The sequence below is a fragment of the Ostrea edulis genome, chromosome 8 (assembly GCF_947568905.1).
Source record: "Ostrea edulis chromosome 8, xbOstEdul1.1, whole genome shotgun sequence".
Classification (NCBI taxonomy): domain Eukaryota; kingdom Metazoa; phylum Mollusca; class Bivalvia; order Ostreida; family Ostreidae; genus Ostrea; species Ostrea edulis.
Window position 1 is genome coordinate 26,614,156 of NC_079171.1, and position 13,857 is coordinate 26,628,012.

A 13,857-nucleotide genomic window follows, 5' to 3' on the forward strand; every position below is an offset into this window, starting at 1 on the left:
CTGCGGTTGTGGTGCATTTCTGTAATGCTTGTGTCTAATGGAGGCATACCCGCCCACTGGCAGCAAGCTAAGCTATTTTTATTGCCTTATTTGTATTTTGCTTTCAACATTGTCATGGTTTTCAGAATTATGGCTTCCCGTCCGAAGAAACGCAAAACTAAGTCCTCAACAACAGGCAGCGACTCTACAAAATGAAACGTCAGAGCTAAAAGACTTGGTAACGAATGTATGACAGCAGCCTTACCAATCATTGGAAATACAGTAAAAGAGTGCTTGACCAAACTGAAGAGCAACCAAGGCTCAGCAAGCACATCAATAGCCCACAACCAGAAGAGAGTGTGAACAACACCACTCCAAATACATCCACTTTCAACGCAATTATTGACTTGGAACCTAGCACAGGTATTACCTCACTAACTCATGATGTGCAACAAAACATTTCTCCTGTGGGGATTTCAAAACCTGTGGGCTTGGGGGTGGACACCAAAAGCAAGGCCAAAATAGTTGCAAATGAGTATGTCAAAATGGCCTCATTGCTCCCCAAGTCTAGCAATGAACAGGAACCAAAATTTAAATCGGTCGAAAAAGACGGACAACTGGTTTTTGTCATGACTAATGACACTAATCAAATCAAATCCATCGCCCAATGGATGGAGGTTTTTCATGTCTTCGTTGCTCTCCACTGCACTAAATACCCAAATGAAGTTGGGCAGCTTATGACATATGCCCAAATTATTCAGGGCATATCCAAGTCATGTGGAGATGAAGCGGCCATATGCTATGACGAAAAATTTCGGCAATGGCGACAGGTTATCCCTGGGATAGGAAAAAACTCTGAACTTTTCCATGATGCAATTGTTCAGGGATTAGAGGCGAAAACAAAGCTAAAGAAGCAGCCCCTTCGATCTACATCTTCGAAGCAAAAGTATTGCTTCACTTTCAACAACAAAGGCTCCTGCAACAAAGACAATTCCTGTCCATATGCACACATTTCCAATACTGCTCTGGCAAACACTCAAGACTTCAGTACACAAAAAATAGACAGGGACAAAACTACGCAACCCACAAAATCCTCCAATAATGACCTGCACAGAAAACCATTTACTTCCACACAAAAAAAGATTGATAACTCTGCTGTTACTCCAATTAGTGTGGATAAATTTGCTGAATATCTTCATGGTTATGACCCACTCTCTTAAATTTCTTACTGGAAGGGTTTAGACATGGTTTTAGAATTCCTTACCAAGGTCATCGGCAGTTCCGCCTTTCAAAAAACTTATCTTCTTTGGAGGGAAATGAAAGTGTATTGTGGCAAAAAATCTAGAGAACGAGTGGAAGGGTTACCTTGCTCTTGCGCAGCAACCTTGAAGTCAGGGGCTTCAGGTTCTACCATGGAATTCACTATCCAAAACATAGGAATTTCAAAGTCAGGGGCTTCTTGTTCCATCATGTGACTATTACACTCGAGCCAGTGGGGAATCGGGTCTTGAAGTCAGGAGCTTCCGGTCCACTTCTTTCTTACTTCAAATGTTCCCTTGAGCCATGAAGACAGGGGCTTCTGGTTCAGTCATATTGTTTATCTTTTTAACCGTCTTTAATAAACATAGTGATAGGCCAACTTCATAGTCGTTTCACCATTCACGAATGTTTGTTTTGTTTCGTATAAATGATGTCACGTTTGATTCACTTTTGCCTCACGTCAACAGACAATTAGGTCCACATCATATTCGTACAAAACTTTACTCTATTCCATTGAGGGTTTTACACACGTTATTTGAAGAAGCTATGGCTAGTCTATACTTGGATTCTTCAACACTTGAATATAGACTGAACTCTATGATTATGGATGTTGCCTACCACAGGCTCTGTAAACCAGCACGGACCATGGATGATATTCCTTCCAAATCATGTTCCTTAAGCTCAAATTTACAAAGGAATAGATGCCGTCAACATAAGCAACATTCTTCGTCATAAAAGGGTTCAGTCGTGTATTACAACTTATTTCAAGTTCAAGTCTACACCCTGTATTTCCTACAGCTATACTTCTACTATTGCATCCAAACTTTTTAATTATAAACAAACTTTGCAGTGCTTAGATATAGACCATCTTATACGTAATCCACCAACATGTTCTTTCAACTATAGTCCAGCTGGACATGTCATTACTGGTGATGTTGATATAGTTGAAAATGAGGACCTCAAATCACTTATTCTTAAAGGTCCTAAATACAGAGAACCTCGGTCTTTTAATTGGCGACAGAACTTCATCTCTATTATGAGTTCTGTCGAAGATTATGCTAGACGATGGGCTAAATATGAAAAAGAAGAACTTGATCCATTGTCAGAATGGATTAAAAGCATAAGAGGCATATTAAAATCCCGCATTAGACACATGAAAACAAAAGTACGTACCATCTATCCTTCTGTGTTTAGTAAACCAGAAGTGATAAAAGAATTAGATAGGTTACATGAGGAATATGTTTTGGTTCCAGCTGACAAAGCTAGTAACAACATTGTCTTTGTTTGTAAGGCTCATTATTAAAACTGTATTCTAAACGAACTTGGCATTAATTCCACTTTTTGGTAATCATACTTATACTCCAACTGCCCTTTCAAAAGGTGAAATTCTTCAAAATCATGCTTCAGTTTTAGACACATTTAATATTCCAGTCAATGGGTCGAATGAATATGAGTTACCGTACCTATACTGGATTCCTAAACTACATAAAAACCCGTACAAAGATACATTCAGGTTAGATTGTATACGTAATGTAAACATGGCGACAGATATTGGTGTTGGGATTAAATAATGTGGATGACACAAACTTAATTAATTTTCATTAGTGTGAAATGTGTTGGATATCAACATGAGGGTATCTTTATTGCTAATAACGACAGATGTACGAATATTGTGGAGTCATTATAATGTAATATTTCAACACATAGCCATTGTTCTATACGTTGTGTTAAATATTACAGACAAAAAATGATTATGGTGACCTAGATAAACTATGTCATCGGTCGGTCGGTGCACCCGGCCCCAAAAAGTGTAAAAATTAACACAACTTGACACCTACATAAATATGCGAATCGCACCCTAGGACACCCCCCCCCCCCATTTCGTTCGTGTCCTTACACCATGCAAGGACACAATATCCTTTGTCGTGTGAATGCTTACTATACAACTATAATAATATAAAATACATGTAATTAAAATCTAGAAATAAAAAGAAATCAAAGTACTGAAAAGCGCTAAGCTGACTTCATGAATTCTGTATGTAATGTTAATAAGCAGGAAAATGTTATTATTGTAGATAATGACCTTTATGTGACATGTTCTTGTTTGTTTAGTTTTATATGTCAATGTCTTTTATTTACCTAGTTTTACACTACACATCAACAGTGTTCCATTTATGTAACTAGTTTTACCTCGTTCCTAATCCTTACTGTGTGTTCAACCAATCAACGAGCTTTTGACCATCACTTGATCATTATTTATCTATTGTTCAGAAGGGAAAGCCACGCTATTCGAGCTGATTTTTTCTTTTTTAATTTATTCTCAATTTGCTCCGGATAATCCTTACAGTTTATGTTGTCATATCTTCCGGGAGTATTCGGACTTCGTGACGTACATGACCAGCCTGTCATTTGCCGAAGAACCTCTGGAAAGTGAGTTTTGTGACTTGTTACGAATTCAGACTGGGTAACATATAGGTTTACATCCGGGCATAGGAGATGAGTGTCACAACATGGCCGACCAAAATATTCTACGTGTGCTTACTCGGGCATTCGTTTATAAGACGTCTAGGGAATTATATGGTTAATTCAAGTGAATTTGCTAATTTCAAACTAAATACCGAGCAATATACTGTGTCAGTGAATGCCCGTGGTGGCCTGAAGTTAAGAGACAGTCGTCTGTTCAGAGATTTGTTGAACTTTGATGTGTTACCACAAATGTGTTTTCTGCAGATAGGTGAAAAGGACGTTTTGCTCAGCAGTCCATCCAAAATAGCACGAGACATTTTATCCTTAGCTTCTTACATTCACCTTGGTGTAGGCGTACAGACTGTCATTATTGGTCAATTGTTTAGGCGGAAACCATGGGCTTCATCAAATGACTTTAATGACCGGGTTGTCATAAATAAAATCTTGATGAGTGAATGTAAAAAACTTTAAAATGTGTATTTTTGGCATCACAGAGGCTTTTGGAAACATTTGGACTTTCTGTGCAGGGATGGGGTACATTTGCGCACACAGTCAAAGCACCATGTTGTGGCATCTCCAATGCATCGTTTCTGGCGGAGTGTTCGCTCTGCAGTTCTGCACTTCCAGAATAAGACAGGCCAGTATAATACTTCCCACTGAATCATGTCCTACTCTTGGAATTAATACAGCTACCTCGTAATTTAAACCTCGCATATGTTTCTTTAATATAGGTACATGAGTATGTATTATGACAAGTTAAAACAAACAATTTTTGTTTAAATATGCTACTATTTGAACACATGTTTGTATTACAATAGAAACAGGAATTTACTAGTACAACTGTAATTCATTACAATACCTGTTCTCCCTTGTAAACATTGGGACCGATTAATGGTCTTGCAGAGTTTACATTTCAGTGTTTCACTGGAGAGAGTGTAGGACCATATACCCTATGAAGGTTTAGGGTGCAGGACCACATGCACTTTCTTGTTGATCACAATGCAGGGCCATATACATCTGTCGTAGTTTGTTGTTATACTTTGCACTAAATGAAAATGATATCGTGCATTAATTGCCTGTCTTCCTAATTACACATGAGTTGAACTTTCTCTTCTGGAATGAATGAATGTTATAAAGACATTTCCTTCTATCTTTTATATTTTTATATATATAGTTTATTTGCATCAGACAAACGGTCATTTCCTGGCTGTGTATTGATCCTGTGCAACACCCAAAGTTACTTTATGTCATTGTCTCAAGAATCTAAATGTATAATTTTGTGATTGCAGTAACATGTTTCAATATGCTGAATTAGATTAAAACACTGTGTGAAGAAAAGTGTAATGTTGATGCACTGAATAATTACACTTTTATTTCCCCCCAGGACTAAACCATGCCACCAAAACGACAGCAGAGGCAGTCCAAGAACCCAACAAAGAGGTTGAAAACGGCCACTGCCCAGGCTGAAGAGGTTTCAACACCTGTAAACAATGTCCAAACTGATTACAACAAACTAGCACAAGCGATGATGGACATTTCAAAACAACAGCCAGATAATTTGTACATTGAAGCTGAAGCTACAACCTCGGGCAACCAAACGCCCACAACTGGGGACACGGCATCAACATCACAACGCAGTGTGCCAGCACCCACTTCAAGTCTGGGGGAAATTTTGGATCAAGTTTTCCTTGGGGACCAATCTTCTCACAAGGACTTCAGTCCTTTAAGTAAGACAATTTCTCTTACAGATGGCATCCCACTGGGTTCCATTGTTTCACAAAAGACCAAAACAAAGATTTGGAACAATGAATTTGTAGATTTCAGGTCTTTACTTAGTGTCAATTTCAACCGGGGTGATAAATGTCCAAGAGGGTCCAAAATATAAATTCCCAATCACTATTACTCAATGGACAGATGCATGTTTAATATTCGCATCTACCTACATTGAGAAATATCCTCAAGATGCACCCCATCTCTTTAAGTACTGCCATATGGTTAGGGAGATTCATATATGGTTAGGGAGATTCATCAATGGTTAGAGAGATTCATCAATTACATGGGGAGAATGCCTTCAGAGCACTTCCGAAAACTTCGTGAATCTGTTGTTGCACCATGGTAAATCCCAGTCCAGGAATTAAGACTTAAAGCTATAACCATTCTAAAGGCATATCAAAACAAGACCGCACTGAATCAGCCCTTTCGAGTTAGATACTGTTTTCAGTTTAACAAAGGGGAACGCTGCACACGCAACTCTTGTCATTTCCGACATAACTGCATGCAGTGCAAAGGCAACCACCCCAAACTCAGATGTCACAATTCTTTCAAAACAAACTCAAACCTCGAATCTTCCAACGCTAGTCAGGATAAATAAACTTGTTCATTTACTTCAGGGCTATGATCAAGAAAAATTAAAAGTTATTTCAGAGATTTTTTTTTTTTTTTTTTTTAATACATGATTTTAAGTTGGGTTGTACTGTAGCACCTAAGACAAAAATTTCAAACAAGAGGCCCATGGGCCAAATCGTTCACCTGAGTCACCTCAGCCCATATCTGACGACTTTCCATATATATTTGCATGTAAAACCTTAGTCCCTATTATGGCCCAAACTACCCTTTGCAAACTTGAATCTACACCATGTCAGAAATCTTTCATGTAAATGTCAACTTCTTTGGCCCAATGGTTCTTGAGAAGAAGATTTTTAAAGCTTTTTCCTATATTTGTATGTAAAACTTTGACACCCCACCCTACCCCACGGGGGCCATCATTTGAACAAACTTGAATCTGCACTATGTCAGAAAGTTTTCTTGTAAATATCAGCTTTTCTGACTCAGTGGTTATCGAGATAAAGATTTTAACTATATATTTGTGTGTAAAACTTTGATCCCCCTTGGGGCCCCATCCTACCCCCGGGGGCCATGATTTGAATAAACTGTATTATGTCAAAAAGTTTTCATGTAAAAATCAGCTTTTCTGGCTCAGTGGTTCTTGTGAAGAAGATTTTTCCTATATATTTGTATGTAAAACTTTGATCCCCTATTGTGGCCCCATCCAACCCCCGGGGCCCATGATTTGAACAAACTTCAATCTGCATTATGTCAGGAAGCTTTCATGTAAATCTCAGCTTTTCTGGCTTAGTGGTTCTTAAGAAGAAGATTTTTAAAGTTTTCCCCGATATATTTGTGTGCAAAACTTTGATCCCCCCTTGTGGCCCCATCCTATCCCCGGGGGCCATGATTTGAACAAACTTGAATCTGCACTATGTCAGAAAGTTTTCTTGTAAATATCAGCTTTTCTGACTCAGTGGTTATCGAGATAAAGATTTTAACTATATATTTGTGTGTAAAACTTTGATCCCCCTTGGGGCCCCATCCTACCCCCGGGGGCCATGATTTGAATAAACTGTATTATGTCAAAAAGTTTTCATGTAAAAATCAGCTTTTCTGGCTCAGTGGTTCTTGAGAAGAAGATTTTTCCTACATATTTGTATGTAAAACTTTGATCCCCTATTGTGGCCCCATCCAACCCCCGGGGCCCATGATTTGAACAAACTTGAATCTGCATTATGTCAGGAAGCTTTCATGTAAATCTCAGCTTTTCTGGCTTAGTGGTTCTTAAGAAGAAGATTTTTAAAGTTTTTCCCTATATATTTGTGTGTAAAACTTTGATCCCCCTTGGGGCCCCATCCTACCCCCGGGGGCCATGATTTGAATAAACTGTATTATGTCAAAAAGTTTTCATGTAAAAATCAGCTTTTCTGACTCGGTGGTTCTTGAGAAGAAGATTTTTCCTATATATTTGTATGTAAAACTTTGATCCCCTATTGTGGCCCCATCCAACCCCCGGGGCCCATGATTTGAACAAACTTGAATCTGCATTATGTCAGGAAGCTTTCATGTAAATCTCAGCTTTTCTGGCTTAGTGGTTCTTGAGAAGAAGATTTTTAAAGTTTTTCCCTATATGTTTGTGTGTAAAACTTTGATCCCCCCTTGGAGCCCCATCTTATCCCCGGAGGCCATGATTTGAACAAACTTGAATCTGCAATATGTCAGGAAGCTTTCAGGTGAATGTCAGCTCTTCTGGCCCAGTGGTTCTTGAGAAGATTTTTAATTGACCCACCCTATTTTTTTTGCATTTTTGTGATTATCTCCCTTTGAAAGGGATATGGACCTTCATTTGAACAAACTTGAAAGCCCTTCACCCAAGGATGCTTTTAGCCATGTATGGTTGAAATTGGCCCAGTGGTTCTGGAGAAGAAGATGAAAATGTGAAAAGTTTACAGACAGACAGACGGACGCCAGACAAAATGTGATCCAGAAAAGCTCACTTGAGCCTTCGGCTCAGGTGAGCTAAAAACCATAGAAGCGCTTTAGATCATCCTGAAGTTATTGATCAATTTATAAGGCTAGGGAAAGAAAAACGTAGAATTGCAGGCCCTTTCAAAGATACACCCTTACTAAATTTCATTTCCTCTCCTTTGGGAGTTGTTCCAAAAACAGACCCGGGTAAATTTAGAGTAATTCATGACCTTTCCTTCCCTAAATCTGATTCGGTGAACCTTGGTATACCTGTAGATAATTCAAGGGTACAGTACGACTCTATTGACACCATAACTCAACTCCTTCGGAAATTTGGTAAGGGGGCATTAATGGCAAAAGCGGACATTGAGGATGCATTCCGTATCGTACCCATACATCCATATGACTATAGACTGTTAGGTTTTTCCTGGGATGGTCAATTTTACTACGATAAATGTTTACCTATGGGGGCCAGTAGTTCTTGCCAGATTGTTTTTAGTGTTTTAGTACAAGTTCGCAGTGGGTCATGTGCGAAAAGTATGTGGCACCTGGCATGTCACATATGTTAGATGATTTTTTCTTGATAGGTCCACACCACTCTTATGCTTGCCAGGTTCCATTACAAAACTTCCTAAGTATTTGTCAAGATTCCGGGATACCTATAAAATCAGAAAAAAAAAAAACCCTGAAGGTCCAACAACTACATTGACAATTTATGGCATTGAGGTTGACTCTCTTGACATGGTTTGTAGGTTGCCAGAGAAAAAAACTTGTGAAAGTAAGATTTAAGTTACAGGAAGCTAAAAATAGGAAGAAAATTATGCTTAGAGATTTACAGTCTTTAATTGGGCTGTTAAACTTTGCATGTCTTGTAGTCTATTACCTGTGAAAGTTTCAGGAAAATCCATCCAAAGGTCTCGGAGACGAAAGGGAAAAAAAAAAAATAAACAGTAGAATCACTATAAGGTCTTCCGTTGGTAACGGAAGACCTTAATAATAATAATAAACAGTAGAATCACTAGAAGGTCTTCCGTTGGAAACGGAAGACCTTAATAATAATAAACAGTAGAATCACTAGAAGGTCTTCCGTTAGAAACGGAAGACCTTAATAAACAGTAGAATCACTAGAAGGTCTTCCGTTAGAAACGGAAGACCTTAGTAATAAACAGTAGAATCACTAGAAGGTCTTCCGTTAGAAACGGAAGACCTTAATAATAATAAGAAGAAACAGAGTAAAAACAATATGTTCCCAAACTTTGTTTGGGGAACATAATAATAATAATAAGAAACAGAGTAAAAACAATATGTTCCCAAACTTTGTTTGGGGAACATAATAATAATAATAAGAAGAAGAAGAAACAGAGTAAAAACAATATGTTCCCAAACTTTGTTTGAGGAACATAACTAGACACGATCTCGTTGCGAGCAACGAGTAGGTCTTCCGTCCGATTTGTTGATGCACTCGGAGTTAAAAAAAAAAAAAAAGACAAATGAGTCCCAATTTAGTTTCCGACTTTAAGACACTTTAGATATAATCAATTTTTCATATCATAAGCTTCTGAAGCAAAGTTGCGGTGAAATTCGTTTGAAATTCGACTCTCCAGGCGAGCCATAAGGCCCGCGGGCCTATTTCTTGATGTCATTTGTTAGCCCTCTATAGACTCAACAACTTTAGTTCTATATGTCTTTACAAAATATTTACCTGTAAAAAGTTATTGAGATCGACCGATATCGACAAAAAATCGACTCTACAGGCGAGCCATTAGGACCATAGGCCTATTTCTTGATATCAATCGATAGATCTCGATAAACTTTTGTTCAATATGTCCTTACAAAATATTTACCAGTTACAAGTTTTTGAAATCGACTGATATCGACAAAAATCGACTCTACAGGCGAGCCATGAGGCCCACAGACCCATTTTTTGATATTGATCGATAGATTATGACACATTGAACAACTTTTGTTAAATAATGCTTTTCAAAAAATATGTCGTTTTAAAGATATGAGGCGTCAAATATTTACGATTTTGGCCCTTAAAATCTCTAATTACGTAACATATGACCTACTTTTTGATTTGATAAGATCAAGCTCGTTGAGATGAACATTTCCGCTTCTACAACTTATTATAAAATATTAATAGTTTCTGAGATATTCTCAAAAACATTTGGACCCTTCTGAACCCCTAATTTAAAGGGCCAGCCCGTTTTGCTTGATATCGTAAGAAAGGCCTTGTCATTTTAAACATTTTTTGCTCAACAAGTATTTAGAAATTCTTTACCGTTCTCGAGTTATCTCTACAAGAAATATTTAGGGGCCAAACTGTAGCTCCCTAACGGGGCCACATAGGGAAAAAACGAAATGTACATATTGTTTAGATTATCATTCTGAACAACTTTTGTTCAATAATGCTTTTCAAAATATTTGTCGTTTTCAAGATATGAGGCGTCAATTATTTATGATTTTGGCCCTTAAAATCCCTTATTACGTAACATATGACCTACTTTTTGATTTGATAAGAACAAGCTCGTTTAGATGAACATTTCCGCTTCAATGACTTATTACAAAATATTAATAGTTTCTGAGATATTCTCATAAACCTTTGGACCCTTCTGGGCCCCTAATTTAAAGGGTCAGCCCCTTTTGCTTGATATCGTAAGAAAGGTCATGACATTTCAAACATTTTTTGTTCAACAAGTATTTAGAAATTCTTTACCGTTCTCGAGTTATTTCTAGAAGTAATTTTTAGGGGCCAAACTGTAGCTTCCTAACGGGGCCACATAGGGTAAAAACGAAATATGCATATTGTTCAGATCATCATTCTGAACAACTTTTGTTCTTTATTGCTTTTCAAAATATTTGTCGTTTTCGAGATACAAGGGGTAAAATTTTTATGGTTTTGGCCCTTAAAATCCCTTATTACGTAACATATGACCTAAATTTTTATATGAATAGATTTGGATTGTTGAGATGAACATTTTTTGTTCTTTGACTTATACCAAATTATTAACGATTTTTAAGATATTTGATCTAGACTTTGAGCCCTTCTAGATCCCTAATTTAAGGGGCTAGCCCCTAAATCTTGATATTTTCGAAAAGATCTCGTAAATGTGCACAACTTTTGTTCTACATGTCTTAACAAAATATTTGCAAGAAAAAAGATATTGGAGATCAAAGGTCAAAAATCGCCGAAATCGGCGAAAAATTTTGGCATCCATTTTTTCAGGTCCAGGCGAGCGTTTAGGCAAATCACCTCCGGTAAAATCGAATCCCCCACAAATCTTCTAAAATGTTTACTCTATCTTGTGTAGAAACTTCAAGACTCTAGCTTCAAAACTAACGGAGGAGATGTGTGGACAACAAGGCCCTTCAAAAAGTCACTAAAAGAGAGATAACTCCTGACCGGAAGTGACGTCAAGCACGAAATTTTGCAAGCAAAGTCTCGTCACCAAAAGACATCTTTCCTGAAAATTTCGTGAAAATCGATCGAGAAATGGCTGAGAAAAACGCGTGTACTACCAAGGAAAATAATAATTATAATAATAATAATGAAAAAGAAGAACGCGAACAATAGTAAGGTCTTCCGCAGGAGACGGAATACCTTAATAATGAAAAAGAAGAAGGCGAACAATAATAGTAAGGTCTTCCGCAGGAGACGGAATACCTTAATAAACAGTAGAATCACTAGAAGGTCTTCCGTTGGAAACGGAAGACCTTAATAAACAGTAGAATCACTAGAAGGTCTTCCGTTGGAACGTTTCCAACGGAAGACCTTAATAAGAAACAGAGTAAAACCAATATGTTCCCAAACTTTGTTTGGGGAACATAATAAGAAACAGAGTAAAACCAATATGTTCCCAAACTTCGTTTGGGGAACATAATAATAATAAGAAACAGAGTAAAACCAATATGTTCCCAAACTTCGTTTGGGGAACATAATAAGAAACAGAGTAAAACCAATATGTTCCCAAACTTCGTTTGGGGAACATAATAAACAGTAGAATCACTAGAATGTCTTCCGTTGGAAACGGAAGACCTTAATAATAATAAGAAACAGAGTAAAAACAATATGTTCCCAAACTTTGTTTGGGGAACATAATAAATAAATCAAAACATATATATACCAGTAATCAAAAATCGAGCGTCAATCACACTGGCCGCGGCCATTGCCATTCTGTTAACGTCGGCTCTTATGTGCGAGGTTATGATGAACGACGAAGCGTTCTGAAAAAGACAAACAAACCGAGTTACCGTTCCTGGACTTCCAGTGTCGGGGAAGTGACGATTTGATTGGATAATGAAGATGTCACCAGAAGATGACCTTTATACGATCCCTGTCAGACCCCAACGATATGACAATGAGTATGGGGTCTGATTTTAATCAGACTGGGGGCAGCAGGTGTGGCACATGAATTTTCACTGCTTAGTGGTCAAGCATAGACTTTTATTGCAGCCATTCTTTACCTATGGTGATGCACTCTATATCAATAGAATATCAAATATCAACTAAAATGTTACAGCTCAATTGTAAACAAACAAATTGGAAAATGCAAATTATTATACAGGTATTCTATAACTCATCTGTTTATATAGTCTTTGTTGTTGCTAGACTTTAAAATGCATATTTAAAGATCATTTATCTCTTAAAATTGCCAATTTTTCTTTTTTCTTGTATTTACAGATGACTTGGAAGTGCCATTTGGAGAATGTACTATTTGTTTGGAGAAACCAATGGATTGTGTAATCTTAGATTGTTGCCATCTGTACTGCTGCTGTGGATGTGCCAAGCAATTAAAGGAATGTTTTACCTGTAGAGGAAAACTGTCAAAAGTTGTCAGAATTTTCAAAGCATAGACACCAAGAGAAATATTTGATTTGTCAACCATTTTTCAAAATTCAAATGAAGCTATGTTCTTAAACTGAATCATACAAAGACATTGAAATTTTACATTTGTAAGTTTTATATTTGAAATTTTTATACGCCTATCTTATAATGTAACACTGACAATCTGTCTACATCTTGAAGGCAATTATTTGGAATAAACTTTTCAAGTTGATATTATATTCTTAACATGAAGTCTTTTTTATGAGTGTGCAAGTATGATTATCCATTCATTATTCATAGGAAACTTGCCTTCATTTTGGTCTACAGAGTATGATTGCTAATGTAATATGGGTGTACTTATTGTTTCTGATTCTAGTCCAATGTTTGAATTGTTGTCATTTTATTTCATAAATTAAGTGAAGATATCACATTATTTGGCAAGATTCCAATGTGTATCAATCAGTGTTGCTCTTTCAGGCTGTGTTCCTGATTTGGGATAGGTTTTTCAAGTTGATATCATGTTTTAACAGGGATTCTTTTTTATGAGTGTTCAAGTTTGATTATCCATTCATTTTTCATAAGAAACTTCATATTTTGTCTACAGAGTGTGATTGCTTATGTATGATGGGTGTGCTTTGCGTACTTGTTCCTAAATCTAGTCAAACGGGTTTGAATGTTGTCACTTTATTTTGCTAAGTGAAGATATCACATTATTTGGCAAGATTGAAATATGTATCAATCAGTGTTGCTCTACAGGCTCTGAGCCTAGTTTCATAGAGCAGTGGTATCATTTTATATACATTTTGTAATGATTTATTCTCATTTGGAGAAAAAAGTTTGTTTCTTGAGCATACTTAAACATACTTGGGTACCTGGTACAATGTATATTTAAAAAAAAAAGAAAGAAAAAAGAATGAATTATTGCATTTTCCAAGAGAGATTTTTTTTTTATATTTGAAGGTTAATTTACATGGATGTGGTGTGTAAAATCTGCAATGGTTTGATACATTTTGCAAACTACTCATTTAGTC

The 13,857-nt window shown here is 37.0% G+C and overlaps 1 protein-coding gene and 1 pseudogene across 1 annotated transcript; both read left to right on the plus strand.

Moving 5' to 3' along the window:
- The first annotated feature begins 228 nt into the window (after positions 1 to 228).
- Positions 229 to 1,199, plus strand: LOC125662997 (uncharacterized; annotated as a pseudogene).
- A 3,899-nt stretch (positions 1,200 to 5,098) lies between these two features.
- Positions 5,099 to 12,855, plus strand: LOC130049646 (baculoviral IAP repeat-containing protein 3-like). Its single transcript, XM_056147525.1, has 2 exons — positions 5,099 to 5,432; positions 12,683 to 12,855. The coding sequence occupies exons 1-2, from the start codon at positions 5,099 to 5,101 to the stop codon at positions 12,853 to 12,855; spliced, it is 507 nt and encodes a 168-aa protein (XP_056003500.1).
- The last annotated feature ends 1,002 nt before the right edge of the window (positions 12,856 to 13,857 follow it).